Source organism: Lacerta agilis, chromosome 9 (assembly GCF_009819535.1).
Source record: "Lacerta agilis isolate rLacAgi1 chromosome 9, rLacAgi1.pri, whole genome shotgun sequence".
Lineage (NCBI taxonomy): Eukaryota > Metazoa > Chordata > Lepidosauria > Squamata > Lacertidae > Lacerta > Lacerta agilis.
This window is the reverse complement of record NC_046320.1, coordinates 13,703,571-13,729,277: the sequence shown is the minus strand read 5'-3', so window position 1 is coordinate 13,729,277 and position 25,707 is coordinate 13,703,571. Positions and strand designations below refer to the sequence as shown.

General features: G+C 43.9%; 1 protein-coding gene across 2 annotated transcripts in view; it reads left to right on the top strand.

Moving 5' to 3' along the window:
- KCNIP4 (potassium voltage-gated channel interacting protein 4) overlaps positions 1-25,707 on the top strand; it is a 359,055-nt gene that overhangs the window by 84,809 nt on the left and 248,539 nt on the right. The window contains exon 1 of one of the 2 annotated variants that reach the window (XM_033159533.1): positions 20,466-20,709. The exons of the other annotated variant lie outside the window; for it this stretch is intronic. Within the exon in view, the coding sequence (XP_033015424.1) occupies positions 20,622-20,709 (88 nt within the window). The 5' untranslated portion in view covers positions 20,466-20,621. Of the gene's footprint in view, positions 1-20,465; positions 20,710-25,707 lie in introns of those variants that run through there. 2 annotated transcript variants of the gene reach the window in all.

The following is a 25,707-nucleotide window of genomic DNA, read 5'->3' as shown; positions in this document are numbered from 1 at the left end:
TTATACTACATTTGCCTTGAGAGAGTCTTTAAACCCCTTTTGTTGACCACCAGCAATATGCTTTCCATTTTTAAGTTCAGAATAGAGTAGTTGCTTTGGAAGATGATAATCAGGCATCCGCAAAACATGACCAGTCCAACAAAGTTGATGTTGAAGAATCTTTGCTTCTTCCAGTACCCTGGCATTAGTTCGCCTTTCTTCCCAAGTAATGTGTAAAATTTTCATGTTAATGTCCTACACTTCTGGCAACGCCCTCAGAATAGCAACAGATGAAATCTTGCAATGGCCAGTATGTAAAGGTAAAGGTAAAGGGACCCCTGACCATTAGGTCCAGTCGCAGACGACTCTGGGGTTGTGGCGCTCATCTCGTTTTATTGGCTGAGGAAGTCGTCATACAGCTTCCGGGTCATGTGGCCAGCATGACTAAGCCGCTTCTGGCGAACTAGAGCAGTGCACAGAAACGCCGTTTACCTTCCCACCAGAGCGGTACCTATTTATGTAATTGCACTTTTGATGTGCTTTCGAACTGCTAGGTTGGCAGGAGCAGGGACTGAGTAACGGCAGCTCACCCTGTTGCGGGGATTTGAACCACCAACCTTCTGATCGGCAAGCCCTAGGCTCTGTGGTCTAACCCACCACGCCACCATTATGTAACACCTTCCAAAGTCTCGGGGGGCAGGGCGGATACAGGGGTGGTTACTCTGGGTGCAAAATTGTTAGGAGGTGCAAAATTTCAACACCCTGTGCTGTCTCAATACATCTGCACACTTCCATCACTGGGCACAAATGGCTTCTCCGTGCAAAGCAGGAGGTGACCTCTCTAGACAACAGAACAACTCTTCTTATCACTGCAGCTGTGATCTCCTGGGTGATGTAGACACCATTAGGCAGTTGAATGTGCATGTGTACTCCCTCCGTTTCCCTCTCTCTGCACGGCTCCAGGCACTGGCAACCCATGCTATGCCACTGGTCCATGCTGCTGTTTGTGGAGGAGAATTTCCAAGCTCCTTTTATATTTTGAAAACATAAACGTAGATGCTATGTGACTCGGCACCAGTGGCACTTTACCAGGCGGCTGACCTTGCAGTCCTGCCAAGAATTGCCACAACTAAGTGAGAGATAAGAAATTAGCCACCTTATTAGCAGATGTCTGAACACAAGGTAAGAAATGCAGTCGACTGAATAAAGGATCCCAGACCGCCAAAAGAAGATCTCAGTGTAAGATGAGCCCTTGCTATACATCACTAACTTCCTTCCATATAACAGCCTTCTGTTACACAATATACCATCAGATACATTTCCACTGAAGTATACATGTGGTCTGCTTTCCAGTCAGTCAGTGGACAGTATTTTGTCTTCTCTCCAGTTTTGAGTGAGTGAGAGAGAGAGAGAGAGAGAGAGAGAGAGAGCGCACACACACACAAACACTTTTTTGTCTTTTGTACCTCTTCTACTTCAGTGGTGAAAATGAATATTTCCCCCATTTTAAGAAGCACAGTAGACATTCTTGTTCAAAACCACTCCCCTGTAAAGATGCTTCCTGGGTTGCTGATGTACCTCCATCTGGTTTGCTCGGGAATAATTTCTGTTTTTCTTTTAACGTCTTGCTGAGAAATGCATTGTTCTCACCCTGGTTTTCCACTGAATTGGTCTGAGGAAAAGATTTTGCACATAGGCAATGTGCCTGTCTATAGGCTTGTATGATGATGTATGCTTTCCTTTGCAGAGCTAGTCTAAATAATAAGGTGTTCTTGGTGAGAAGGTTTTCCATTTCACCTGGTTCTTTGATATTTGGCCTACATTTTGTCTTCTTCAGAGTCTTCCCTGTACTGATGCCTCCCTCCTTTCTGCCCTTATTGGAAATATGCTGCCATTTGAAAGTGAAGGATACTGACCATTCATTATTTGACATTCATGTCTCTGCCTGACTTTGCTTGACCTACCCTGGGCTGGGCTGCCTGTACATCTATTAACCCAGTAAATGTCATGCCATGGCCTTCTATCCTCGCCCTTAATGTTCAATCTTAAGGTTATTCACATGGCTTAGCATTTTTAAGAGTGAATCCAGTGAAACGTGTTCTATTCCCTTCACCTTTTCTCACATTGTGCGGGGCCCACGCAACTACAAATGCTCTGCAGGGCTGAATTTTGTGGGATAAATCAACCTCATATAACCAACGTGCTCAACTCTAATTAATACACGAACAGGTTAAGACCATAGAAGAAGCTGTCCTGCTAGGCTTAGCTAGGTCACATCCCCTCACCTTGGGCAGAAGGGTTACCGAGTCCTTAGCTCTTTTTCCTTTTCTATGTGAACCGACCAGTAAGGATGTCTAAGCTGAACACTCCAAGCTTAGACCGTGTGACTTTAGCAAATAATTTAGAAACATTTATTGAAACTAATATATGAGCTTAAAGGTAAAGGTAAAGGTACCCCTGACCATTAGGTCCAGTCACGGATGATTCTGGGGTTGCGGTACTCATCTATAGGCCAAGGGAGCTGACATTTGTCCACATACAGTTTTTCCGGGTCATGTGGCCAGCATGACTAAGCCGCTTCTGGCGAACCAGAGCAGCACACGTAAACACCGTTTATCTTCCCACCAGAGCAGTACCTATTTATCTACTTGCACTTTGACATGTGAGGCCCAAAAACTGCTTTTCACATGAACCAGCCTAGTGGTGTAGTTGCTCTTTGCAAGTGGAAAGTAATATTTTAGATAATTTTCTTTCATCAAGGGAGAGAGGCATGTCAGACTTTGGTTGTTATCCTGAGATGGCATTAAATCAGCTGGAAAGTGGACTGCAAGAACCAGCGGAGGAGATCATCCCTGACTTCTAGCAGACTTTATATCCCTTATTACTCATGAAATGGACAAGAAAATAGCAGTTCTGAAATGCTGAGGGAAATAAATATCAACATTGCCCTTGATGGGGGTTAGAATTCCACATTACTAGAGCCAGGAGTTGAGAAAATCCCACAGCCTTGAAGAGGCACATAGTTAAATGCTAGCCATTAAGGTTTTGATTAAGACCTGAATGTGATGCTGTTTAGGAATGTGGGTGGTGCTGTGGGTTAAACCACAGAGCCTAGCATGCTGATCGGAAGGTCGGTGGTTCAAATCCCCACGACGGGGTGAGCTCCTGTTGCTCGGTCCCTGCTCCTGCCAATCTTGCAGTTTGAAAGCACATCAAAGTGCAAGTAGATAAATAGGTACCACTCTGGCGGGAAGGTGAACGGCTTTTCAGTGCGCTGCTCTGGTTTCGTCAGAAGCGGCTTAGTCATGCTGGCCACATGACTGGGAAGCTGCGGACAAACGCCGGCTCCCTCAGCCAGTAATGCGAGATGAGCGCTGCAACCCCAGAGTCGTCCACGACTGGATTTAACGGTCAGGGGTCCCTCTACCTTTATGATGCTGTTTCAGCTGCTGTTCCCAACCCCAATTAGTGCACAAAACAATTGGAAAGGACTGAGGTAATTCACAGAAGAGGCAATTGATGAATTGCATGTGTGGCTGAGCCATCACAGACCTATCACCACAGATACAACTTTAATAGTCTCTGATGTAACCTCACATATAATAATAATAATAATAATAATAATAATAATAATAATAATAAATTAATAAGTAGCCTTCTCTTGTGAAAAACAGTTTTAACAACTGGCAGTCCTCTTCGAGGTTCCATAAATTTCTTGTTAGGCTGTAGCATTAACTCACAACACTGGCAATTTCCTGGAGCTCATGCATGAAATCTGATCATTTGATGATGGCTGCATCAAGCAGTGACTCACCTGCACGAATGAGCTGTCACAGACCAAAAACCACAGGCAGAACTCTGAAATGTCTTGATGTCACCTCAGTGGGGAAACAAGTCATGCGTTTGGCAGAGAATCTTAAAAGCGTTCAGTGATCGACACCTGAGAATCTTCAAGTGTGCTGATGCACCTGCATATGTTAATGCAACACACTGCTTGCCATGTTTCACCTGTGCTTGACCTGGAAGCTACTAGTGCAGAATGCTGCAGCATACAGGTAGCTGCTGACAGGAGTGAGACCCTGTAAGCCCATAACACGGAAGTGGTACCTCGGGTTAAGAAACTTTACCTCAGGATGAGAACAGAAATTGCGCGGCGGCAGCGGGAGGCCCCATTAGCTAAAGTGGTACCTCAGGTTAAGAACAGATTCAGGTTAAGAACGGACCTCCGGAACGAATTAAGTTCGTAACCAGAGGTACCACTGTGTGTGTGTGTGTGTGAGAGAGAGAGAGAGAGAGAGAGATTTATTTTCCATTTAATAATATACATTCACATCATCATTATCCACTATTCCGCCCTGGCTCTTAGAGCCTGTCGACTTCCTTCCCTCCCACCTCATGGCTTTCAAAATGAACCTTTATATCATTGCAATTTATACGTTATCCAATTCTAATCACACTCATTACAGAATATCTCTTAAAATTTAAATAAATATAGAAAGATAGAAAATTTCTTCATTAGTTGACTCAGTGGCAGACTCTCTCACACTGGAGGGGCAGTAGAGCTGGTTGCCACCACCAAGGTGAAAGTAGCCGAGTGACATTAATGCCTGGTGGATTTGACTGCTGCAAGGCAACATTTTTCTGGGTTTGATGCCTGTGCCTATACTTGTTTTAATACAGAGTGCAGTCCTGAGATGCCACATTTTGTGGATGAGTTGCCATCTTTTATGGGGGTCACAGTTCAGCTTAAAGAGAAAAGGAAACAATCTGATTCAGAAGCTATTAGCTTTGCCCTAAAAAGGAATGCATAAACGGGACTGTTTTGAAACAAGTGTAATTTTCTTAGTAGGCTGTAATGCTTTAAAATAGCCCTTTTAAAAATCTTGTCTGTGATATTATCCATTTTTGCTCTTTAAAAAAACTGATCTTTTGACATTGCAGCTATTTTCCACAGTCATTATCTTTAATGTCTGCTTTGACACACACAATATAGAGCACAGAGGAAACAAACTCAGGCTAATCCTTTGCATGCTTATTCAGAAGCATATCCCACTGTGCTCAATGAGTATGTGTGGAACAGTAGCCTAAAAATGTGCAGTTAAAACGATTGTCTAGACTAGACATTTGGCCAGACAAGAATTTGCTCCCCTGAAGTAACTTGCTACCCCCCACAAACCTTTCTTCTTAAATCGGCTGCTCTAGGCAACTTTTTCAAAAGTGTAGGAGGACCGGTCCCCTGATAACACTAACACTGAGAGTGACGCAATGCAGACCTTTGCATTACTGAATGATACAGACAAACAGGACAGGGATGCGGGTGGCGCTGTGGTCTAAACCACTGAGCCTAGGGCTTGCTGATCGGAAGGTCGGCGGTTCGAATCCCCGCGACGGGGTGAGCTCCTGTTGCTCGGTCCCTGCTCCTGCCAACCTAGCAGTTTGAAAGCACCTCAAAGTGCAGGTAGATAAATAGGTACTGCTCCAGCGGGAAGGTAAACGACGTTTCCGTGCGCTGTTCTGGTTTGCCAGAAGCGGCTTAGTCATGCTGGCCACATGACCCGGAAGCTGTATGCCGGCTCACTTGGCCAGTAAAGCGAGATGAGCACCGCAACCCCAGAGTTGTCCGTGACTGGACCTAATGGTCAGGGGTCCCTTTACCTTTACCTTTAACCTTTGAATGATGATGATGATGCACACATAGCAAGAAAATCCTCCAGCAGGCCTCTGGCTTGGAGCCTGTCATACTTACACACACAAACACACACCACTCCTTGTGTTTCTCTGGCACTTACTGCACACAATCCATATTTCTTTAACTCTCTTTGGCATGCATGCACCAGAACTATAATAGAAGTTGATGATACAAAGTGCTAGATTGTGACCCTTTGAGATTCTGCCAATAGTATCGGTGAACAACATGCAGCTGTGGCTGGCGAACAAGAGCACAAAACCCCATGTCACTTCAAACTCAACAACAGAACAATAATTTCAGACATGTTCCTAGTCAGTACTTCCTTTAAGTGTCATGAGGTGCAGGTTATTTTGCTGTATTTTTGAGGTTTTTTATTTTTTTAAAAAAATCCTATTATACTTGCAAATACTTCAACAGATTGCTGATTGCGATGAAGAAATAATTGAACTAGAGTGGAGGAAATCAAAAGCGCCTTAATTCATGAAAGCTTTAAAGAGATTTAGTGTGTAATTCTGACTCTAGTAGAGTTCAAGCAGGTTCTCTGGTGCAAGGAGCTTGAAATTTTGGTGAAACTGCTGTTCTCGTTGGCCCCTATACACCATTCTGCCCTCAGCTAAGTGGGAGGCAGTTCTGAAAACGTGTAGGAACTGCAAGCATGAATAAAAGTAATAATACATTTCGGTTTTAACTCACCTTGGGACTTTCTTAGGGGGAAACAATGTACAAATCTAACGAACCTAAACCAGTAATAATTAGCATGTACGTAGCATTCTTACTGAATGCTTAGAGCTCTGTTTCTATTAGTGCAATAATCTTACAACAATAAGATAGGTCAGTAATATAATAAGGAGTTATTGCAGATGGGAGGCCGTAGGTGAGAGAATAGCCTAAGTCTAGTTGGTGAGATTATGGTTCTGGTTCAATTTGAAATGACATTTGAAATCATTCCAACTTTCTAGCTGCCAAATCACACAACTTTAAAACAGTTTAATGTGTTGATCTGAATAGCAAGAAAGAGGGGGGGAAATGAAAAATTGCAACACAGCTACCAATCACAAAAGTAATGTATCAGTTCTAGACTAGTGAGCTGGAAAAGCAGCTGGTGTCGTTCTGTATGTGGTGAATTTCCTTCTGTTGTACATAAACTGCTTGTTAAGTAATAGCCATATTTCCTAGGTCTGGCCTCAGTGGTCAGGTACGAACACATCTGTGATCATTAAAATGTAATAAAATGCAGTTATCTATCATATGCCTGTATCATCAGAAATATATGCAGTTCTGTTTTGCCCTTAATTTTTTTCCTTCTAGTGGCTAGTGATGCTCTAGGGCCGCTCAACAATTTTGGGGTCAGCAACTTTCAGGGTGTCCTGGTTTTTACCTTTTGAAATATGGCAACCCTACGGGGTTCATACCCTTGCTTTGTGTGTTAGAACAGCAGAGGAAATCTATTCTTACAACGTGCTGGTTGAGAACCGTAACAATCTATCTATCTATCTATCTATCTATCTATCTATCTATCTATCTATTCTTACAAAGTGATGTAAGCTATTCTTAGTGAATCGTATATCTCATTTGGCTGAAGTTTTCTTAATTCACAGTTTTCTCTTGAAAGAGAAGGTGGATTTGACCATTCCTGAAAAAGCCAACATGGACACAATGGTTGGAGACAACTATGACCTGGTTGCAAATACTACCTTTTAGGGTGGTTGAGATGGTAGTTGTGACTCTTGGATTCAACAGATTATCCAGGCCTGTCTATGGGACTGAATCAGCCTTTGTCACCCTGACGGGTGACCTTTATCAGGAAGAGAGCAAGGGAGTGTGACCTGGGCAAATCCACTACATTGAAAACACACATTTGAAACACATGGCACCCTCCCCCAAAGCATAATGGGAACTGTAGTTTCCTCCTCACATACATACAATCCCCAACAAACTACAGTTCCTGAGATTTAGGGCTGGGGGGAATCGTGTGCTTTAAATGTGGGTTGGATGCTCTTTAAATGTATGGTATAAATGTGCCCTTACTCAGACTCTTAGCAGCTTTGATGTCATTGACCATGATAACCTGATCAGGCTCTGAGATGGGCACCGTTTTACAATGGTGTCGGTCCTATTTCTAGGATTGGTTTCAGAGAATAGCATTGGATGATTAGCCCCCAGTCCTCTACAAGCTGCACTGTGGGGTCTCCCAGGGTACTGTGTTGTCCCCAATGCTATTTAACACCTGTATGAAGCTGTTGATAGTGGTCATTAGGAGATCTGGAGTGAGTATGTTGATGATGCCCAGTTCTGTTTCTCTGTAGCATCTGAATCATGAGAGATATGCAAACCCACGCTTGGTGAATGGCTAGACGAGGCCCAACAGGCTGACTCTGAATCCCGTCACGATGGAGGCACTATGGGTGAGCAGTTCACGAGCCTGGATAATTGATCAGTTGCCTGCTTTAGATGAGATCATGCTCCCCCAATGTGAAGATCTGTGTAGCAGTCGGGATCTATACTGGATGCAAAATGGGTTTTAGATACGCAACTGTAGAAATGTGAAATGTTACATATATTTTACAGTACAGTGGTACCTCTGGTTACAAACTTAATTCGTTCCGGAGGTCCATTCTTAACCTGAAACCATTCTTAACCTGAGATACCACTTTAGCTAATGGGGCCTTCCGCTGATGCCGTGCCGCCAGCGTGCGATTTCTGTTCTTGTCCTGGGGCAAAGTTCTTAACCCGAGGTACTACTTCTGGGTTAGTGGAGTCTGTAACCCGAAGTGTTTGTAACCCGAGGTGTTTATAACCCAGGTACCACTGCATTGTGCAGTTGGTTTGAGGTGCTTCCTAGGAAGTGACTAATAAATGAAATAATAATAATGAATGATTGTTGCATTGGGCAAAAGGCCCTTCTTCTGAGCTACGCCAATAAAACTCAGAGACTAGAGGAGCTAGGAGTCCATTTTGTTTTATTGCAAAGCAATAAGGGTTACAGTCGAATCATTTTCGCAAGCCTGCAACCCCGCCCAAAGGTCTGGGCAGGGGTATTTATAACATTTCAGACAAAGGATTTCAATTTAACCAATCATATTTCTTTACATCATTTCAGTTTAGTACACATGTACATTACCTAATCTAATACGCATGCGCGATACGCATTGTTAACCAAACTTGATTCTCAGAGATTGTTACATTTTCGTTAGTTTGCGTGCATGGGAATCTGTGTTAGGCCTTTGTTCTATGTATCAACTTATGTTCTAGCTTATGAATGTGATTGACGTATTTGCTGTCCTTCTTTCCCTGTAGGGAAGGTCTCATGCCAAATCATCTGTTTCCTTAAAGCAACAGGTTACCATAACATTTCGATTATAAGCATATTCAATGATTTATTGGGGTTCACATTATCATATTCATTGTGGCCCCTTTGGGCCACTGCTACATGATGCCCTCCTTTATACACTTCATACTTACCATCCTTTGCAGTGCTACAAGCCCACTCCTATCATTGTGCCTTTGAGTACAACATATTGTTGCAATGTTGCACGCCACCCCAATCTCCAAGTGGTGCTAGACTCCAGGGGATCCAGACACATACCATGGGATCGTGTTTCCTTTTGGGACTGAGACACAGTGGTGTCTTTGTTTTAGATGGTTTATTTACACATATATTCAACCTGAGCCTACGATGGAGGGACTCACAGCATCAACACCCCCAAAGGGTCTTGTTTCTTCCATTGCTGCAGCCTTGGATTCAAACAGACAGCCAACATTGTGCTCTGCCTCTCTTGTCGCGCAGCGTAAATTAATAATGCAGAGTTTTTCAGTGAAAGAATAATAGCTTTGCTGAGTTAAAGTAAGCTTCTTCATAAACAACACGGTTCCAAGCAGTTTGACTGAGATTACATACTGACTCTGCTCACAACTGAGGCAGACAGACTCTGACTGAAATCTTACTGAGAACAGAAAGAAAATGGCCGCTACTTATAAGGAGAACGAGTCACATGTCAGAGTGACCCAACAGTTAGTAGTTAGGACTGAATAACTTTAGCCCGAGTGATTGTGCAGTCCCAGAACTTCCCAGTCTCCTTTGCTGTTTCTGCTGTCATGTGTCTTTGTCACATGACATCTCTGGCTTCTCAGCCAGCATCTTTCCGGGTCACATTGCGAACATTTTCAGCTCTAAACTCTGGCTTTTTAGCTAGCTTGGCTTGATTAGCTTTTAACACTTGCTGGGTCCAGGGACTAGGGGTCATGCAGCCAGCTTAATACCCAAAGCCTTGATTAAATTCCAACACTTACTGAATCCAGGGATTTATACTGGTCTGGCACCCACAAACTCGTAACACTGAAGAGTGTGTGTTGAAGGCAAGGGGCCTGGAGAGTGAGCCAGGAGAGGGGGCCAGCGATCTATGGGGTTCGGAGCCACCTGCAAGTCAGGAGCCAGTGAAGGAGGAGGAAGGGGCAAGGCAGTCTGAGATGGGACAGGGAGTATGCAGGATGTGGCAGAGTAGGGGATGGGCCAGAAGACTCCCTACCACCCTGCTGTCTCCTAGATCCAGGAGGGGCTGGAAGAGGGAAGAGCAGCAATAGCTTCTGTGTAGGGGGAACCTCAGGTTGCATGTGCGCCCCCTGTCAGATGAGGATACATAGGCTGAGGGGCATGGTCCCCCTGTTTCTGCAACTAGTCCACATGGCAGAAATCTGGGGAAGCTGTCTAGAGGCTAGATGCCTCTCTCTCTGTGTGTGTGTGTGTATCTGGAGCATTGTGGGAACAGCTCTCAATGCTTCTTTGTCAAAAAAAGACTTAACTATCAGGCTTGTGTCTTCCTTGGCTGGGGGGTCCAGGACACTATGGTTGTACAACGAATAATGCAATAGCTAATGTGTGTTCTTGAGGATCCAAGGGCTGGGTCACATTATGCTTGCACAAAAGTGAATTACTCTTTCACTGATTACTGATGGAAACGCAAACCAGTTACATCACTTCCTGTTCTCAAAGTTTTGTTGAGGTTAAGAAGTACAAATCCTGTATTGGTTTTCTCTCTTATCTTCTCAGGAACCCTTCTTTTCCTCTTTAATAATACAGCACTAACAGTATATCTCTGATATACAAGGTCTCTCATCCATAATTTAAAGACACTCAATATTGATAAACCCAATGTCTAGGCTGCCTAGACTAGGCAAATGATGAAGGAGGTGGGGAATATCTCTTTTTGCTTCACTGTGATGGACATAGTATTAACTAGCAAGAATACTGGAAATAAACCGACTCTGTTTCTACCTCTAGTTGCAACAGATGCCTAAAATGTGGCTGACAGAGAGAACTAAAACTAAAACTTTTTTTGGGGGGGGGGGATTCTGATCATGTTTTTTTAATGTGCAGTCACTGATGTTTACGATTTCTGCAGCATTTTCACCTTGTAAGGTGTGTTACAATCTGAATTCCATTCCAGACTCGTAATATTCCAAACTATTATGTTTGTATATATTTCAGTACCGTCATCAACGTACTTTGCACTTTCCAATTTCACAGATGAAAACAAACCCGCTTTCGTTTTATAGCTATTTTATAGATGGTTTTATTTCTTTGTATAATTATGTTGTCACCCGCCCTGGGGCAATTCAGGATTTCCAGCTGCAACCAAAACACACTGCCCACTGTCCACACCGCTGATCCTATCATCTTCCACATATTCTAATCCATGATGTCACTGATCTATCCTCAAATTGCATAGAGTGAATATTTCCTCTTTACACAGATGCTGAATGAGGAAGAATCATGTTACACAATTAATGATGCAATCATTTTAGTATAGTCAGCTATTTACAGTCTTGAATCATGTTACATATTTAGGCTGCATGCACACATAACCTTTGAAATGCACAGAGGCCATTTTTTCACAGTGCTGTTGTACGTAGCCTTCACGCAATAATGTCGTCTAAAGCAGCAGCTACTGTGTTGTCTGTGCACAAAGGTGGGCTTGTTTTCAAACTACAGTAGTGCCCAATGGTGTTCTCTATTGCCGCCTTCTCATTTAGTGTTTCCACATACCTCCCCTCCCCCCAGTCTTCTGAAAGAGAGGGGCTAGTGTCTTGATATATAGAGGATATATCGGTGCGCAGAGACAGATAAGTTTCTGTAACGCTTCCTATTTTGCCTACAGGCGGCAACCATTTTGCGAGTGTCCAATTGACGTCTGGCTGCCAACATGGTCAGAATGGGGGGCAGTGCATAATGGGGTGTGGCGGGCTTATGTGTGCTCTGCCGATTAGTGCAGGATCAGGAATGGACCCCTGGCGCAAACTGGTTGCCACTTGTATTTAATTCATAGACAAGTTAAACATGGTGAGGGCGAGTGACACAGCCCATTCTTGACACAAGATGCATTATAACCTTTACTACAGAATGAGGAAGGAGCGTCTTCACCCCCATCGTTCAGCCCGGACACTGAGGTCCAGCTCCGAGGACCTTCTGGCAGTTCCCTCATTGCGAGAAGTGAGGTTACAGGAAACCAGGCAGAGGGCTTTCTCAGTAGTGGCGCTCGCCCTGTGGAACGCCCTCCCATCAGATGTCAAGGAAATAAGCAACTACCTGACTTTTAGAAGACATCTGAAAGCAGTCCTGTTTAGGGACGTTTTTGGTGTTTGATGTTTTATTGTGTTTTAATAATGTGGTGCTGTGGGTTAAACCACAGAGCCTAGGGCTTGCTGATCAGAAGGTCGGTGGTTCGAATCTCCGTGACGTGGTGCGCTCCTGTTGCTCGGTCTCTGCTCCTGCCAACCTAGCAGTTCGAAAGCACATCAAAGTGCAAATAGATAAATAGGGACCACTCCAGCGGGAAGGTAAACGGCATTTCTGTGCGCTGCTCTGGTTCACCAGAAGCGGCTTAGTCATGCTGGCCACATGACCCGGAAGCTGTACGCCGGCTCCCTTGGCCAGTAAAGCAAGATGAGCGCCGCAACCCAAGAATCAGACACGACTGGACCTAAAGGTCAGGGGTCCCTTTACCTTTACTAATATTCTGTTGGGAGCCACCCAGAGTGGCTAGGGAAACCCAGCCAGATGGGTGGGGTATAAATAACAAATTATTATTGTTATTGACAAATAGTGTGGGACAGGAATAATGACATGAGGATGACATCCTGTGTGCTGGACCCCCCAACAGATGCCTGCATCCTACACTTGAATGCACATTATCACACGATGTGTACATGCCTTTAGTGTTTCGGTCATTTTAGGGTAGTCAGCTATTTGCAATCCTAAAACTATTGTCAGCAAAAACAACTATCCAGAATGACTTTCATCTTTTTAAGACAACCTAGTGTGTACTGTAGTGGAGAGAGTCTCAGTCTGGCAGCCATTGGCAAAGCCACTAAGCAACAATTAGAATAGACCATATGAAATCCATCAATTTAAGTTACATCCATAGATTTCAGTGGGTCTGCTATGACTAAAACTGGCACATCTTTGTCTGCCAAATGGGGGGTAATACTACTGGACTACCCTCAGGGTCTTTGTAAGGATTACTAGGATAAATGTGTGAGGGGACATGTAAATCGTGTCCTCCCTAAAAGAGGGCACGTGTTGCGGTGAGACCTGGAGACTGACCTCCTGGTTGTGGGTGGGTCTGTTGGATATCCAAAACACCTGATTGGTAGGTCCCTCGTTGCTGGGTGTAATCTGGCCAATGGGTGCAGTGTAAAAAGATCGAGGGACCTATATAAACCTATGCGCGTGTTCCTCTTTCGGCTCGTGCATCGGAACACCCACCCACCTCTCCCTAATTTTAGGGCATTTTGCCATTGACCTTGCTATGCCGTCGTGTGTCGTCTGTAATTGGGACAGGGGCACGGCAGGAATTTTCTCCACTTGGCTGATTGGCTGTGGCCATTTGGGTTTGCCTGCCGCATAGCAAATCATCACAACTTGTAAGGTTGCGGATAGGCACTGGTTCATGTGATAGGGATGGGAGAACGGTCTGGCCACCCCTATGTGAAGGGTATTCTGTTAAAGGAATCCAGGGGCTCAGCTTGGTTTGGTCAATGCCTGAGTGCAGGGGAGCATCTGGGGGAGTGAACAGAGTCTGTTCCCAGGCTTTTCACCTGCCTCAAATGTTCACCCTTGGCTGATCTATGATAGAGCTCTGGGTCAGCGCTACCTGCCAGGGTGTAGGGGGCTAGTCGAACCAGAGCCTATCCAACCACTCACTTTTCTGTAATCCATAAAGTTGTGGCCTAAATTCTGCCAGAAACCTAAACTAAAATTGGAGTCAAATGTGTCTTTATTTAAGGGGGAGGTCTCTGGGTCTGAACATGCAAATGGTGAGCATAAAGTCTACATTTTTATATTTTAATACTTCAGTCTAAGTCTCACCAGGCATTGGTCCAGCTGTTGCAGCCTCTCAGCTTTGCACACAGTGAATATTGGTATAATTGTCTGCGCTGTCAGGTTTTATTGTTAGCTGGCTCTGAGAGCTCCGGTTCACATGATGCATTAAGAGACTCTGGGCACTTTGGCTTCTGCAGTGAGAATTTAACAATGCATGCCCAGTACTAAAGTGTACAACATGAAAACTGCATTATGTCCCATTTTGCCATGCAGCTGTTACTGGCTGCTCTGGTTTATTCCCACGACATAATTCTCGAGCTTTCTGCTATGGAAGGTCAGACCCTGGAGTTACTTGTGTTGATGTCATATCTCCCCTATGTTCTTGTGAATATTTAATCAGCCCAGTTAGGATGGCATTGAGGTCTTTACAGCAGCTGTCTGCAGTATAATCTTCCTTAGGCTGCAGGGTGAAAATGAATCCTTGGACTAAACTCAAGGACATGGGAATAGAAAAAAGAGAATTTCACTTTTTCAGCTAATGGTACTATATGAGTTAGCAAAAGAGAATTTGGTATTCAGGGTTATTCCTTTAAAAAAAATCAATTTCCCTTTACCTGTAGTATTATAATATGCTTCCAGCACATTTCACATCATTTCTATATAGTGTTCTGTGTGTAGGCCTTGGGGCTTGAATTTGAATTTGTACATTGCTTAAAACTACAACTGTTGCTGCCAGATGCTGCGTGCTGAAATGGAATTGTGTGCTTATGCTAGGCAGCCAAGCTGCCCAAAAGACAATTATGAAGCAGTATCTTAAACAGTAGTTGCAAATCGGGTCCTCCCTTAAAGAGGGCACGTATTGCGGTAATACCTGGCAACCAAATCCCTGTGTTGTGGGTAGGAGTGATTGACAGCCACAACACCCAGTCGGTAGGTCCCTCGATGCAGGGTTCAATCTGGCCAATGGGATGCAAGCTAAACGGATCGAGGGACCTATAAATACCCATGCATGTGACCCAGAGCTTCCTCTTTCGGTACGTGCATCGGAACACCCACCCACCTCTCCCTACTTTTAGGGCTTGTGCTTGACCTTGCTATGCCGTCGTGTGTCGTCTGTTGTTGGGACAGGGACACGGCGCAGGAATTCCCCCCACTTGGCTGATTGGCTGTTGCCATTTGGGTTTTGCCTGCCGCATAGCAAATCGTCACAACTTGTAAGGTTGTGATTTGGCTCTGGTTCAGGTGTTAGGGATGGGTGAATGCTCTCGCCATCCCTATGTGAAGGGTATTCCGTTAAAGGAATCCAGGGACTCGATGGTTTGGTCAACCCCTGAGAGGGCGTTGTGCCCGTGCCTGAGTCCAGGGGGACATTTGGGTGGCCGATAGAACAGGTCCCCCGGCTTTCTGCTATCCAGGTGTTCACCCTTGACTGACCTATACTGGAACCCAGGGAGCTAGTCGAACCAGAGCCTGTGCAACCAATCACTTGCTGTAGTTGTGGCCTAAATTCTGCCAAAAACCAAACCAAAATTTGAGTCCTGCCTGAATTTATTTGGGGTGAGGTTAAAAGGTCTGAACACGCAAATGACATATTCGAACACAACAGGCTGTGATAGTCTGAAATACAGATGAACATAACAGGGCATAGTAGACTTACTTTTAAGGGTAATTAGTAAGGGAGGGGTACTGTTCCACCCCACACTTTTTTTACTACGTATAAATACACACTGTGCTGATGCTAGGGGCTTTGGCTAGAAGCAGGCAGAGTCTTTGTGGAAGCACCGTTTGTGTGAATCGGCACCGCCATGCCTGCTGAAAATCTAGTAAGAAGTGTGCATGCACACGAAAGCTTATACCCAGAACAAACTTTGTTGTCCTCTAATATGGGGATAGCCAGCAGATGGGACGACCAGTAATCCTGGAGTTCCTGCTCCCACTGCGTCGTGAAAGGGTCCGCTGGCTATGATCTGAAGGTAGTTGTCGTGAGTTCTGAAGGTTTCCGAAGGTTTTCTGCAGGTATCTGAAGGTTCCGGAGATTCCGGAGGTCTCCGGATAGAAAGATAGGCTAAGCTAGGTAGCGGCCAAAACTTAGAAGGCCAAATAAACGCTTTTGAAATAAAAGAACTAAAAACTAAGAGACTGCAGTCAATGGTGAAGAAGCTCTCAACTGCTCTGTGCGGCTGGTTTTGCTTTCGGTTTCTCTCTGGCTTGTCTCGCACTGATATTCTCTCTGGCTTGTCTCGCGCGTTCTCCACACACGCTACAGAGAGCGGAGGCTATTTATTAAGAAATCAAGCATTGTCACAACATTTACAAGAACCAATCACAACCTTGTCTCTAAGCCAGTTTCTGGGCGGGAAACTATCAACTGACCGTTACATTGGCTAAATTGGCGCGCTTTGCCCCAAACGCGGAAGGATCCATGCAGCAAACTCTCTGCTGGATCCTTTGCCCTTTCTTCCTAATGCGGAAGGTTACCTTAAAATAAACATAAACAAACAGGTGCAGGAGCACCTTAAAAACGTATTCCCACACTCTAAGGTGCTACTGGACAATTTTTTTATTTATTTTGACTGCTTCCTACCTGAATCCAACATTTCCATGATTACAGTGATGCTCTTTCTAGGTGAAACCCACAGGTGTAAATAGGAAGCAATTTATAAACAAAAGAAAGAAATTAGTAGAAAGTACTTAACTGGCTAGATCATACCCATGTTATCTGAGAACAAAAATTATTTATCGCATATATAACCAGTCATTTTTCATACATATAAAACTGAACATTACACTCAGGGCCGGATTTAGGTTTGATGAGGCCCTAAGCTACTGAAAGTAATGGGGGCCTTTATATGTCCAGCTGTCCTTTGTCAACAACAAATTGTCACTGTTTTTTTGTGTTGAATATATGTTATATGGTAATTTATGGACCTAATAGGTATCTAAAGCCATTTGCACATGCAGAATGTAGGCACACTATATATAGAAATGAGCAAACCAGTGATATTTTAGAGAGCAGGTGTGGCCCATTACTTACATCACAGGAGCCCAAACAACACAAAACACTGTTGCTGTACGTAGGTTTAAGCCGGCACAGATTACACTGCTTGGATAAATTGCTTCCGCGAGTGCTTTGCACGTTTTCTAAATAAATAAAATTAAATAAAATAAGGCTAGTGGATGGTTATGGGTAAGTCAGGATTATTTCCACCTGCACCTCCCCCTCCTAGCCTCACATGAGGTTAACTGCATACTTCATTTCTTTGTATATCTTTGTCTACACTTAAATTGATTTTTCTGCCTTGTGTCATAATTCATTGCAAATCTATATCTAACTTCCACCGACTCATCTTGCCTTCATATTCTGCTCCCTTATTGAAGGCTTGTCGCTGTTTATTCCCTTTATTTATTGCCTTTCATTTAGCAAAGTTCAGTTACTTTTATCTGCTGTCTCTGATTCAACAATTGCTGGAACTTGTTATATCAAATCTTGTTCTCCAGGGTATTTATAACATTATCCAATCGAGCATTCCTGGGCATCCTATATCCCTTCTTCTAAATAATGAATGAGGATATTAAAAGAGCTAATTTAGCCCTTGTCCATCAACTGAACTGCCATTTATCAATTACTTCCCCCTCTCATCTTTGAAGGGATCTTTGCAAATTTTAGCACACATGATGGTTCTGTGTGAATCAGACTGCAGTAGCAAGACAGGAAGATGGTCTTAGGAGGAATCTTAGGTTTTTGCTTTAGGTTCTTTTTTTTTTAATAAAAGGAAGGAAGTACCAGACCAGAAGGGTGGATGGAAGAAGTAAAGATGCTTGAGCCATGAAAACAATGAAACTCGATATCCCTGCTGGGTCCTGAGGGACCTTTGCAAAAACAGAATAATTCCCAAAGGGTGAAAGGTCCTGAAAGACCCTGACATATTTTCAGATAGGAAATTTAAAGACAAATGGTATGCCATTCTTCCAATAGTTTGGCCTCAACCCCTGAAGATGCACTCATTCATTGTTTCCTCAGACAGACAGATGCCAACCTATTGGTATGTCATTCTAAAAATATATATATTACGATTTCATTGGTTGCAACGTCTAACGAGTAGATGACATGGAAGTTTAATGCGATAGTCAAGCATTTAAAGAAGAGTATTACACTTATTATTATTATTATTTTCATTTCTATACTGCTTTATATTTTTAGAGGGGGGGAGTTCAAAGCGGTTTACAACCTACATTAAAACATTAAATAGAACTTTCCAAAATACAACATTGCAGAAGAAAACCAAAAATAAAGTATACATTCAAAGCAACATTATTAAATGGAAACTAAAATATCATCTTAAAGATTTCAAAATAAGGCATTACAAAGGGAGATCATGTATAGAATGCTAGTTATAAATGCAATTTGGTTACGTCTGCTTTTAAAGGTTTTATTGTGTTTATTCAGGGGGCCATGAAGCTGGAAAGTCATTCTCTGCCCATTTAATGTTTATTGTATACTGGCCATCTGATTCTAAGGGAATGGTGCTGTAAAACATTGTTTAAATAAATAAAAAGGAAAGGAAAGGAAAAAAGAAAGAAAGAAAGAAAGAATGCACCCACATACGCTATGAAAATTCAGCATTGCTTTAGTGCAAATTTCTCCTCATCACATTCCTGTATGCCATTCTGACAAATGTACACATTTTTGCAAGCAGTTTCCCTCAACAGGATACATTTATGCATGTGGTTTTCACTAATATATTCATTTCAGTGCACATCCTTCCCCAATATGTGCACTTTTGTAAATTGTGTTTAGTTCGAGAACTTCACCACAAAATTCAGATTACTGTGAATTCTGAAGGATACCGGAGTTTCAGTTCATCTCTTCCCTCAGAAAGTGAGAAGGTTCACCTTTAAATGTTACCTGAACTTTCTGAAGTTCTCCTTCTTCCATAGATGACTCTGTTACTATCTGTTCCCCGAAATCACTCCTAGGACGTGATGCATGTATTTGGTTTTCTAGGCTCAACTCAACTGAATGTCTCTCTTCTGGGACAACCTTTGACAAGCCTTTAGACCTTATTCCTGACTGAAGTGAAAACTAAGTAGATCTGACTGCAATTGCACATATTTATCCCCTGTCAAAACTTGCCTGCTTGTCTCCTCCCTTCCTCTATTTCCTCTTCCCCACCCTCAAATTTAGATAATAAGTTAGACATGTAAATGCGTAATGGGGTCTTTGGGGAGGGGATTGTTTTTCTCTAAAGCACTAACTACATTAATTGAATTATGGTGCTGGAGGAGACTCTTGAGAGTCCCATGGACTGCAAGAAGATCAAACCTATCCATTCTCAAAGAAATCAGCCCTGAGTACTCACTAGAAGAACAGATCCTGAAGTTGAGGCTCCAGTACTTTGGCCACCTCATGAGAAGAGAAGACTCCCTGGAAAAGACCCTGATGTTGGGAAAGATGGAGGGCACAAGGAGAAGGGGACGAAAGAGGATGAGATGGTTGGACAGTGTTCTTGAAGCTACTAACATGAGTTTGGCCAAACTGCGGGAGGCAGTGAAGGATAGGCGTGCCTGGCGTGCTCTGGTCCATGGGGTCACGAAGAGTCAGACACGACTGAACGACTGAACAACAACAACATTAATAGAGCAATGCTTTGAAATGACGTTGTTGTTAAGTCTTGCAAATGGTTTGCCATCCTCTTTTCAACTAAAGTATTAAGCATCAGAAGTACTTTCCTGGAATGTGTACGTTTAATTATTTGATGACCCAGGTTGCTGTGGACCGGTACGCTAAAGGGAATTTGCTAAAACTTTAGACTCCTTTGGGGCGGGCTGTGGAGTTTGGATTTTTCACAGTATTTGCAATAAGCTGCAGAGTTAAGCCTGGCTGTTTATATCTGCCCCGCTGCTGTCACAACTGAATAATTGCCTTCACCTTGATCGTTTTTTATTTCCGACAGGTGAGCTTTTGGTGTGGAAGGTTGTATATTGCCTTACTATGGCTGGGTAGACAACCCAGCCTTGAACTGCACACTTTAATATTTTTTTCTTGTGCATAGCAATCATTGCAAAGCTACACACACACACACACACACCCCACCGGCAAGATTGCTTCTTGCCACTCCTTGCAAAACCACAATTCAAACTGGGTGCCCTGCTATCTCCTTCCTACCTGCTTACATGCTGATTCATTGATGAGGACAAATTTTTATGTGTAGAGTTGAGGCTGCAGGCCCCGCCTCTGACTGAATGGTCGGCGAGGTTGCAGCAGTATCTGCTAAGGAGACAGCGGAGGAAAGTATACCTTTGCTCTCCTATATCTTGTTGGACTACAAGTGATCATCACACCAGACAGCTTGCGTACGGGGTTACAGGAGGACCTGAGTGTGACCGCCCTGTTCAGCATCCCCCTGTCAGTTCAGTGTTTTCCTTGCATGCTTTCTCTCTCTCTCTCTCTCCCCCCCCCTCTAGTCCTTTGAAGGGTTCTCCCTTTTCAAACAAATCCAAAGGAGTTTGTCTGGCTTTAGCCAGGCAGCTTGTGAGCAGGCGAGCTGGGACAGAAGTTCTCTGTCGAAAACTATTCACTTTCATTAGCAAAAGTGTTCTGGCTCTCCTCAGAGGAATACCTCGCTGCATAAAATGAGTGGATGTCGGAAACGGTGTAAGCGTGAAATACTGAAATTCGCCCAGTATCTTCTCAGGCTAATTACAGGTTCTCTCCATACAGGTAAAAACCATTATTTTCTTTATCATAAAAATGTGCAGAGTGGCAACACTGTAACCGTCTTCTTCCACAATGTTTTTTGCTTTGTTTTGTGTTGGTCTTTATTTAGTAAAATGAACGGGGAGGGGGGAAGGATTATAACGAATGCATTTTTGGTTGTTTAACGTAAACTGTGCAGGAGCAGTACATTTTGCTAAATTGCACTGAAGTCTGCAGTTGCATCCAAATCAGAACAGTGCTGTTAAACATACATATGTGTTTGCGTATTTGTTTGGAGCAGAGTGCATTAAGAAATGTGGAGCGTTGTGCTCTCCTGTGGGGTTTGGCATATGAAGGCAGATTTCAATGTATGAACGATGTTCACGTTATCTTAGTTGGCAAGCAGAGCTGCTCTTGAAATATAAATCAACTGCTGGATGTTAGCATGACATTAAAATTCTATCAGCAAGAGCTTTGGAAAGACTGCTTTTCAGGGTGTTTAAAATCTGTGAAATTTCTGCAATATCTCTCTTGACAGCCAAGCCCTTGAAACTGAAATCTTGAAAGGGGTAAGGGTGTGTGTGTGTGTGTGTGTTGATTAATCTCTGCTTTGAGGTGGGTGAAATAATAGCATGAGACCAAGTTGGAACATTCTGTTATTTAAAACGAATTCCTTTTCAGAAGTGAGGCCAGCTGTCTCTCTTTGGAAAATACTTTTCCTATTCTGATGTGCATGTGATAAGGTATTTTTACACCCTTGTCAGGTGACAATGGTAAATAGTCCACCTTGTATGCTCCAGGTGACATTTATTTATGTTTTGATTCCGTGTTAAAAATATCAATTTGAGGTGTGTTCTATGTGTGCGTGCAGTTTGAGGGCTGTGGGTGTGTGTATGCTATTAATAATTATAATTACATAGTCATATGCATGTATTAAGGACACCGCCATGTGTCAAGTTGTAACGAGTTTGTACTTTGCTGCGTTAGAAAATCTTGCTCCTTGGAGACTCACAGAAATTGAAGGGTTCAAATCAAATTCAAAGATGCATTTTCACTGTCAGAACAAAATACGTTACAGTATATTGACACTTATATCTGCGTAGAATAAATAGCCATTTCTGGTAAGCGGTTTTTATATCATTCTGGCAGTTTTGACAGTTCTGCAGAATTTAGTGTAATGGAGTGCTTCGGCAACGAATGTGTCCCCAACCTCCACCTCATCGCTGTTGGTAGAATTTGTATCCTCTATTTTTTAGGGCATGGTGAGCCAAACAAGGATATTACTTATATACATTCTTTCAGGAATTTCTCAAATTCATATTCCTTTTATCATATTCCTTTAGGCTGCAGCACAGTGGAATAGTTGTCAGCAAATATTTCAGCTGGGGCTACAACCAGGAACTTTGGGATCTGTGCTCTTCTGCCCCTTGTGGTGAGACTCACCCATGCACACTGAATCATTCATGGGACAGCACTGGGCTTTCAGACTCCAGGGTGGCTTCCCATGTAGGAAGCCCATTGGTTTTTCTTGTTCTAATATGGCATTGCAAGCTTCTGGCTTGCACTTTGCCTAGACAAATGTGAGCTTGGTGTTGTCTAGCTGCCTGCCTCCTGTACTCTTATCCCCCCACCATTCCCTCCAAGACCATGATTTCATGCTTCCTGCTCCTTGTGCTACCAGTTCTTAAGACTCCCAGTCAAGCAGTAAACAGTGGGCAAAATCCAGCCAGAGTTGGAGAAATCGGGTTCTCCTCCCAGAGAGCACGTGTTGCGGTGAGTTCACCACAACTGGCTCTCTGTTGCTGGGGTGGGTAAGTTTGGATTGCCACAGCTACCCAATTGGTCCCTCGGAAGCATGGGACCTGTTCCGCCCAATGGGGTTGCAGAAATTGCTCCACATTGCATTGAGAGTCCTCTGTTTCGCTTCGTCCACCGGATCACCCACCCTCCCTATATTTAGGGTCCGTGTTGACCTTGCTATACTATCGTGGGTTGTCTGCTTTTGGGGCAGGGGCCCCGCAGGGATTTTTCCCACTTGGCTGATTGGCTGATGCCTTTGGGGTTTTGCCTACTGTGTAGCAAATCATCACAACATTGTAAGGTTTGCAGTTGGGCATTGGTTAATGTGTGTGGAGGGGACGAAGCATGGCTGTGGCCTGCTCCTCCAATGGTTGCTGCGTAGGTATTCCGTTAAATGAATCCAGGGGCTCACCATACATTTGTCCGACCCCTGAAGGAGGATAGGGCCATGCAAGAGTCCCTTGGAGCATTCTGGGTGTGATCTTAGGGATCTGCACCCATCCCAATTGATCTCCCAGGGTGTTTACCTTGACTGACCTCTGCAACTGGCAGTTGTCAGCTCTGTTCCTGTCTTGGATAGTCTGGGACAGGTTCAGGTAGTCTGAACCAATGCCTAAGCAAACCAATCACAGCCTGTAATCAATAAAGTTGTGGCCAAAATCGTGCCGAACTTCAAACTAAAATTTGAGTCATGTATGAATTTATTTCTAGGCAGTTTTGGTGATCTTAACACGCAAATGTCAAGTTGCTAATCAATCAATTTTTAGAGAGTCGGTGTGATGTAACAGCTAGGGAAGAGGTAGCCAAGGAACTCTTCTCCAGGTGTTGGGTTACAACTCTCTTCAGCCCTGAGCATTGGCCATGGTGGCTAGGGCTGATGGGAGTTGTAGTCCAACAACTTCTAGAAGATACCACGTTTAATACCACTGGACTTTTACTGGGTTCAGATCTGTAGTGAGCCATGAAACTCCCTGGGTGATCTTGGACCAGCCACTCTCTCTTAGAATAAGCTGCATTTCAGGCTGACCAGGAAACCAGGTGTGCTACCCTGAGCTTTTTGGCGGGTGAATTAAAAAGTGACTGGTCCTAGCATTAAAATCATATTCTGCTAGCAAATCAGAGAAGAATCATAGAATTGTAGAGTTGGAAAGGACCTTGAGGATCATCTAGTCCAGCTCCCTGCAATGCAGGAATATGCTGCTGTCCCATATAAGAATCGAACCTGCAACCTTGGTATTATCAGCACCACTCTCTTAGCATCGGAAATGCCAGTTAGTCAAATATTTTGTGGAACACTGTGCATGCAGCTCTGTCCTGTGACATGCTAGGCCACTTGTGTAAGATTGCCATATGTCCAATATTGGACATGCCACCTGGTATCTATTTGGGTCATTAGCTGACCCATATTCTTACTTTCATTTTTTAAATGCAGATATTTGGCCTTAGTAGATTGAGATATACAATGTATATTGAGCAGGTAGTATTCTGCTTAATTGCTTAGCAAAAAGGTCATTCTCAATGAAAGAAGTCACAACCACAATTAACATGTCTGGTTCTGTGCTGGCAGCTCTGTCCTCAGTCTCCCTGACATTCACACCTGACATTTTCTATTCTGGTGCCCAAAAGAAGTGTGTGGCCAACGCCAGAGGCAAACATCCAACCAATATTGCAAAACCACTGAGCTGAATTTCAGCCATGAGCAAAGCAGGGCTGACTGGAGTGTGTGGGGACGGATTTACTGTTCAAGGAGGAGGAGACTGGAAGGCAACCAGCTGAAGCATTAGCCCATGAGAACCAAGGACAACCAATGTTTGGGAACACAGAGAGGCCTGCAGGTTGGCAAGGTGAAGCTGATGGTTCCCAACTGCAGGGCTGGCCCACCCATGAGGCAAAGTTAGGTGACCGCCTCAGGTGGCAGGATCCACAGAGGTAGCAGATCTGGCCTCCAGGGAATGCACTGTCTGCTGTTTCATCCCACCCCTAGGGAGGAAATGTTGGGGGCAGCCCTCTGGAGTCTCCTGGGCTCTGCACCCACCTGTCATGATTTGGAGTGGACTCCTTCTTCTCTCCCACCCCTTCCCTCTATGACAGCCTTTGATTCTCATTTCAACTGCCGGGTAAGGTTAATTTGATGTTCCACCCTTGTTCCTGATATAGATCTTCACTCACCTCTCCTTCCCTGGCACTGGGGGGGGGGTACCATTTTGTGGTTTGCCTCAGGTGCCAAAATGTCTTGGGCTGGCCCTACCAGCCAGATCTATAGCAGCTCTAGGACCTCAGGTGATGCTCACTGAGAGTTATGTTTTTGTTCCCTTGCCTTTCTCTTTGTAATCCTTTCCAGGAAGGTTTTCTAGTGCCTCGAAGGAGCCTCTGTTTCTAATAACAAAAACGGGGGCCAGTCAACTTGAGTTGGCCATATGAAGCTTTGCCACGACTGGGGAGTGCATGTGGTGTGGTCCATACAACAGGAGCCTGTGGCATCGGTCTTCACACTCTGGTCCCACCAAAGTCCCTTCTGAATAGTGATTTTCTTCTTTGTTTCCCTCTTGCACAGGCTGACAAGTAAGAATGCAGAATTTCTGGAACCTTCTACTTGTCAGCCAGAGCTCTGCTGGCTTTTGCTCTGATGACTATAGCTGAGGGAAACTAGTAACAAGACCACATGTGCTAACTCTTATGCGCTGCCCAGATGTTCTGGTTCCTAGACTGCTAAAAATAAGTAATTTCAAGGGAAAATATATTGTCGTCCTCTGTTCACACAAAAGCACTTTGTCTTCTGTTGGAGGCTCCACATCAAGGAGGTGGGCAAAGTGATCTGGGTGGCCCTCTGTGCCGAATCTGTGCCAAGAGATCATATCATTGGTTATTAGCTAAGCAAATTTTATGCACTGTTTCATCTAAAATTAAAATTAGCATTCATCAAGATGCTGTTTTTGTTTCCAAAAAGAAATGGGAAGGAAAGCCAAATAATAATGTGAAATGTGTGCTTAATCAGTGTTAAAACTCCTGAGTTCAGTTCTTCTCGGATTTTTTAAAATTTATTTCCCCCCCATTAAACTAAAACTCCTTTCTGAGTCTGGAACAAATTTATGCAAGAGTCCTACATGCAGTCACTGGTAGACATGTTACTCCCAAAAAGGCAGTTTCTGCACATTCTGTTGTGGGAAATGAGGGGCAGATGGGGCTCATCCACCTGGGAAGGTAGCCCCACTAGGAGAAGGA